Raw genomic sequence first — 6,220 nt, 5'->3', positions numbered from 1 at the left:
TTCTGGATTGATATAGGTTGGACGCGAACGTCCTTCTTCCTATACTGCCTTCAACAAATGTGACAAATCAGGGGTTTAAATGGGCTTGGTGACTGGCGGGAGGGGAAACTAGGGGAAGGAACGAGGTCAAATTGATAACGACTCCTAGAGACAGAGTTGGGGGCGGGGGAGACCCAGAGGAAAGGGAAGGAGGCCTCGGGTGGAAAGGACTCGGAGGGTAGGGTGGCCCCAGGGGGACAGGAGGTTCAGGGCCCCGCCGAGCAGCTGCCGGGTCGCGCCGGCCGGGTCACAAGATGGCCGCTGCTCCGCTGGGGTTTTCGGTGCAGGACCAAGGGGCTGGCGTTCGGTGCTCCAGGCCCCGGCGGCGCAGGCAGCCGGGAAGGAGTCAGCTGCGGGGAGGACAGGCAGAGATGGCAGAACCGACTGTCGGAAGCTGGAGGAGAGGAAGGAAACGCGCGTGCGCCAGGCGCGTGTAGGGGCTGGGGGCGCGGGCCAAGGGCCTCCGCGCGAAGGGTAGAGTCAGGGTCACCGACCGTCCGGGACGCGAGGTCAGGCGGCCGCACCGGCCGGCGCAGCGGGGCGCGCGCTGGGCCTCGGCGCGGCGGCGGCGCGCGGGCCGCCGGGAAGTTGGGAGGGCGCCGGGCGGGAACGCGCGCGCGCGCACGCGGGCCCCGGCCGCGAGCAGCCGCGGCCGCCTGGGTTTCCTCCCTCAGCCGCGGTCGCGGGCGCTCCCGACTCGGCACGTCAGGAAGGAGCGGCCAGTGGGCCCGCATCGTGTCGGTGGGGTTCGAGGCCGGGCTGCCGCGGCCGCCTCCTTCTGGTGCCTGGGCCGCCCTGAGGAGCGGGGCCGGGGCGCAGCGGGCTGACCGGCCCCGGGGAGCCGAGACGGCTGGGGACGAAGGCGGAGGCGCACGTCTGGCGGTCTCCTGGACCGGGAGGAGGCCGAGGGGACCATGTCCGGGAGGAACCTCCACCTCTCCACCACCGAACGCGTCATCAAAGGTGCCAAGCGGGCCGGGCCTTCCAGTGGACCCGCGGGAAACAGCCCTCGGCCGGGAGAAGGCTCAGGGCGGGAGGGAGGGAGCTGAGGACGGGGGGCGGGAGGGCGGCGGGGGCCCGGGCTGCGCCCATCCCGGAGGAGGAGGACCTGGCGGGGGAGTGGGAGACGGGAGGCGGGCATCCCCACCCGGGCTGTCCCGGGGGGCGCCGGGCGTTTTCTGCTGCACCTGGACCCGTAGCTAGCCCGAGATGGCTCGTTTGTTTCCCCGTAGTGTCGGATTTCCAGGCAGGGTGGGGATTTCTTCTCCCACCGCCCCCAAAAGGGGCTGGATCCCTATCTTTTTTACGAGATATGATTCCTCTTTTCTAGTCTCTCGTCTGGTGAAGCCATCTAGGGTGATGCGGATAGGGAGTTAAGTAGACTCTTCCAAGTCAGATCCTTCTGCCCCTCCCCTTCTATAGGATCGGGTCTTTCTTGCCCCTTCCCCACCCTTTTTTTGGGATGGATACCATGTACCTTTTAGCCCACTTTCTCCAGCTCATCACAAATCACTGCTGTTATTAAAGGAAACAATATAGTGAAATAAATACAAATAATTCCATTTTATGATGTTTGAAAGGGATATACAGATTTCTTGACATGATGGCTGGGGTTTTATTTTCCTTTTGGCCATAGAGACTTGGAGAGTGATATTCTCTGATTCAGATGTCCAACGTAAACTAAAGTGTTCCTTACTAATGCTTATATGGTTTTACACTGTAGTTGTCTCTGCCCTTAAACGAAGAATAGTGGTTTGAACATAACCACTAATTTATGTGCCTCTTTTGTTCAGCCATAAGACTTAAGTACGACTCTTCTGAGTTTTAACACTCGGTATGAAAGCACTGTTTTATGAGAAGGGACTATACCTAGATCAGGTGTGTTAGTGGGCTCTGGATAAAGGGGTTAGCTGTAAGTGGGGAAAACTATTAAAATACTTTTATTTTTTCACTTTGGCAAATAGAAGGAGAAAGGAAACCAAAATTGGTGACAAGAAAACATTTTTTTTAAGGGTGAGAAAAATTACTGAATGTTCAACAAAGGGAGAGAATTTTACTGTTTAACTTAGGTCTTTTTCTCCCCCTAAAACACTAAGCATCATAAATGTTGATTGTCTACACTGTGTAAATTTAATGTGTAACATAGTTCTCCCCGGCCAAAGTCATCATCATAAGTGTTGATCATAAATGTTCATTATCTACACTATATAGTATTTGTTAAATATAATGGGATTTTTGAGATTTATCCACTCAGCATTTGTCTGGTATCATTAGGGACTTAAGTGAATTGTTCACATAACTGACAGCCCTTTAACTGCTAAATTATTTTGACCATTTTAATGTCAGTCTTTTTAGTATGTACCCATAAAAAGTATATAACCCTCTCAAGATTCAGAATATTCTAAACATAACCTTTTTTTGATAAATCAAGGTCACCGTTATGTACATTAATTTCTGTCCTGTGCAGTTAATATGGCCGGTGCATTCTGCTGTATAAGGGTGTTGGCAGTTTCCTCCTGAACTAAAATGACTCCTCATTGCTATACCAGTTTAGTGTTTTTGTCTGTTTTTAGTTTGTCTTCTCCAGTACTGTTCTCTATCTGTCAAAATATGACCTTCTAATCTGCCACTTCTAAGCTGAAGTAGGCAGGGAAACCAGATAAACCAGAATTATGTGTCAAGTCAGAATAAATAGGATCTGAGTGAAGCTTAGTGGCAGTCCTCAGACCTTCATGAATCTCAGATTCTGATCGCCATTGTAACATGTAATTTCCACCATAACATGCCATAAGATGGAAGGGAAAATTTTTAATGACTCTTTCAGACCCTTAAATATAGAAGTAAAGCAAAATAAAATGCAGTTAAAATGCAGGTGCTGGCTTATTACTAGGTATGCCCAGTTAAGTGAACACCTTCATAGTCTATGATTCAAATTTGCTTTTTGGCAAAATTATAAATTACTACATGTTGTTATAAGATTACTCTTAAATAACTGAAACATAAATGATTTCAGGCCCTTAGAATGTGTGGATTTATCTCATAGATAAAAACTATAGCATAAGAACTTGAACACAGCAATTTTGGCTTCTTGATTACTTATGTTGTTTTTTTTTCTGGATTTTCCTGAGTTTGAAGTATTGAGGTTTATTCTAAGAAAGTAAGGTGTCACTGTGTATATATAGCTAAGGTCCATTGTATTGGGTACTAAATCCTGACCTAATGTTATCTTGTCTGGCCAGAGTTGTCTGCATTTATTCACAGCTGGGGATCTTTTTCAGAGGTGAGACCACACCCCAGTTATTTTTGGTTCTGTCACTTCCTGTTAACTTTAAAGTCTCCTTAATTGTTTTGCTTGAGCAAATCTTGGCGAAGAGTGGGTGGGTGGGAGTGATTTGTATTTTAAGTGTGTTTTCAACAGCAACTTTCCTAAAATGAAGGACTAGATGGGTGGTTTTACTGCTGCTTCTGGAGCTTACTTGTGACCTTGCCTTCTTTTTTTTAACCTTGCCTTTTCACTTAAACTTTCTCTTCTTTTTTTGCTTCAGTAATCTCATCTGCAAAATGGGGTTAATAATACTTTGTTTGTCAAGCATCTCAGCCATGCAAATAGCATAACGGATGTGAAAAGCTTAGGAAAAGGTAGTATTATGAAACATGATAATAGTTTGATAATAGATCAGCAACTACATAAGCGGTTAGTAAAGAAATCATCAACATTGGAAAATATCAGAATTAGAAAGTGTGTAAGTTAGGAAACTGTCCCCAGCAGGAAAACACCTCTTCGAGGATACAAAGGACATGTGGGTGGATGGAATCCCATGGTGACAACGTATAAAGACCAGTAATACAATCCGCCTAGTACTTCCCTGGCAGCTGGTTTCTTCTCTAGCAGTTGAAGGTATTTATTTTGCGTTTAAAAATATAAAAATTCTTATGATTTCACTCATTCATTAAATGTGTATGGAGAGCCATCTGTAGTGTATTCCCAATAGGTGCTCATTTGTTTCATCTTTGTTTTAAAAATACTGTTTGTGTGAGCCTCTAGAACAGTCCATATGCACTTGGGGCATCACTACTGGTATCTGGAGTAGAAAACTAGAAACTCAAATAACTGAACTGTGAAAATCTTTCAGCTTGATTTTTTTTTTTTTTCTGGGTTCCAAGTTTCTTTTCCTGTTTGAGGGATTTTTTTTTTCTTTGACAGTGATTTTTATTAAAAAAAAAAAAAGAATAGTTTAGTCCTCTGGGCTGAATTTTTTCAGAAGCAAGAAGATTTCACCAGGAGCTACATGACAGATACGGAGAATCCATTGGAAGCTTGTTATCTGGCAGCCAAATGGATTTTAACAGAAAAGTCAGACTTCTTTTCAGTGGGTTGCTCTTATAGGTCTCCCATTCTCTTGGAATTCAAATATATAGTCACAGAATGTACTGTCATTTGTGGCACACTCTGGAGGCTGCTGATTCTTTAATATCCTGGCACTGGGAATAGTGTGGCTATGGCTTTCTTAAAAGATTTTAAGAACAGTAGTATGGGCAAAAATGGCATTTCCACGATGTACACTGAACCCCATTTCAGTCTCTGGCCTATTTCCCCTCTTGACTCCTTTTCTCCTTTTTCATATTATGAGAATGGATTTACCAAGGGTTAAAATTTTTTTCTTCTAAATATAAGCTTACCCTTGCTAATTATAAAATTTGAAAGGCAAAAGGGGAGAAAACAAAGGCTTCATATTTCCTCCTTCCAGAAACAACTGCTCATAATGCTTTTCAGGTACCGTTGACTCTGAACAACACAAGTTTGAATTGTGTGTCCACTTACACGTGGATTTTTTTCAGTAGTAAATACTACACTACCACATGATCCAAGGATGGCTGAATCCAAGGATGTGGACCTGCAGATAGGGAGGTAGCTAGGATAGGGAGGAACCACCGATGTATATACAGAGGACTGATTGTAAGTTGTACTTGGATTTTCTAGTGTGTGCATGGTTGGCAACCCTGACCCCTTCCTTATTCAGGAGTCAGCTATTTCCATCTGCTGGTATATTTTGAATTAAAGGAACACGGATGACATATTAAACCTTTTATTATGCAAATATTTCATATTATTTTAACACAAATATTGTACTTTTACCTAAATTCTTTCATAATGGTTTCAGTCAGCATGAAAATGACTTAAAAGTGCTTATGTCCATATTTTGCTGCTTATATTTTTAATCATTTGACACAATACCAACCCAGAAGAAACATTTTCAAGTATAAATATTCATTGTGAGCCTGTAGTTCACTCACATCTGTTGAATTTATCAACAGTATTTAAATTATGCTTAGTTTACCATTGTAATTAACAAGCTGCCAAACTATTTAAACATTGGAAATCAGTGCTCTTTGAGATTCACACCTCTGAGCAGAATTCTCAAACCTTGGAAAGGACATCTTAATTTAAACTTTTTTTTTTTTTTGAGCAGGAAGAAGGTTCTTTTTTACCGTATGATAATGGTTGTGATTGAAACCTTATTTATATTATTGATAATAAAGCTTTCTTCCATAAAGTAACATATTACCATATTTTACTGTAAAGTAAAAAAAAAAAAATGTTACTGGATCATTGGAGAGACAAATGTTAAGGACTCATTACTTAAAGTGAATTAAAGAATTAATTAAAAACCTTTTCCTAAGCAGTATCTGGTAATAGAATATCTTTCCATTAAGGTGACATTTTGGGGAAAAGCTAACTTCTAGATATATATGCCTGTGAGAGACAAGATTGTTCAGCTAATTCTGGTACTTGGAGTCGTTTGGGGGCTCTGCTGCTACTTAATTGTTAAAGGACTAATGGAAATAAAGGGGTGACTTTTAAATCATTATCGTCTTTTGGTACAACCATTAATAGAATATAACACTGTATTTTAAAGTTTTCATGTCTAAATTTTCGCTTTATTTTAAATTGCATAACTGAGGTCTAAAAATTTCAACCCAACCTAAGTGATACCTGACTTAGTTATCTTTATAATCTACCTAATTAATTACATGTATGCAGAGAGAAATTTTAATTCCCTGTATTCAGTTTTATTTTGTTGGCAAACTAGTGTTTTATCATTGGTGTCTTGGTAACTAGGATCTCTAGGCTGGGTGACAAAAAAATATGCTATATAAGCTGGCCAAGGCAATGTGTGTC

General features: G+C 42.9%; 1 protein-coding gene across 4 annotated transcripts in view; it reads left to right on the top strand.

Moving 5' to 3' along the window:
* Positions 1–643: 643 nt before the first annotated feature.
* Positions 644–6,220, top strand: part of PPP3CC (protein phosphatase 3 catalytic subunit gamma) — a 68,140-nt gene continuing 62,563 nt past the window's right edge. For 2 of the 4 annotated variants that reach the window (XM_032470924.1, XM_032470920.1), the window contains exon 1: positions 646–1,002. In XM_032470924.1, coding sequence (XP_032326815.1) covers positions 954–1,002 — 49 coding nt within the window. In that variant the 5' untranslated portion in view covers positions 646–953. Of the gene's footprint in view, positions 1,003–6,220 lie in introns of all 4 variants that reach the window. The other 2 variants (XM_032470923.1, XM_032470921.1) reach the window with 2 other exon arrangements.

The sequence above is a fragment of the Camelus ferus genome, chromosome 31 (genome assembly GCF_009834535.1).
Source record: "Camelus ferus isolate YT-003-E chromosome 31, BCGSAC_Cfer_1.0, whole genome shotgun sequence".
NCBI classification, from domain to species: domain Eukaryota; kingdom Metazoa; phylum Chordata; class Mammalia; order Artiodactyla; family Camelidae; genus Camelus; species Camelus ferus.
This window is presented reverse-complemented; position numbering and strand designations above follow the sequence as displayed.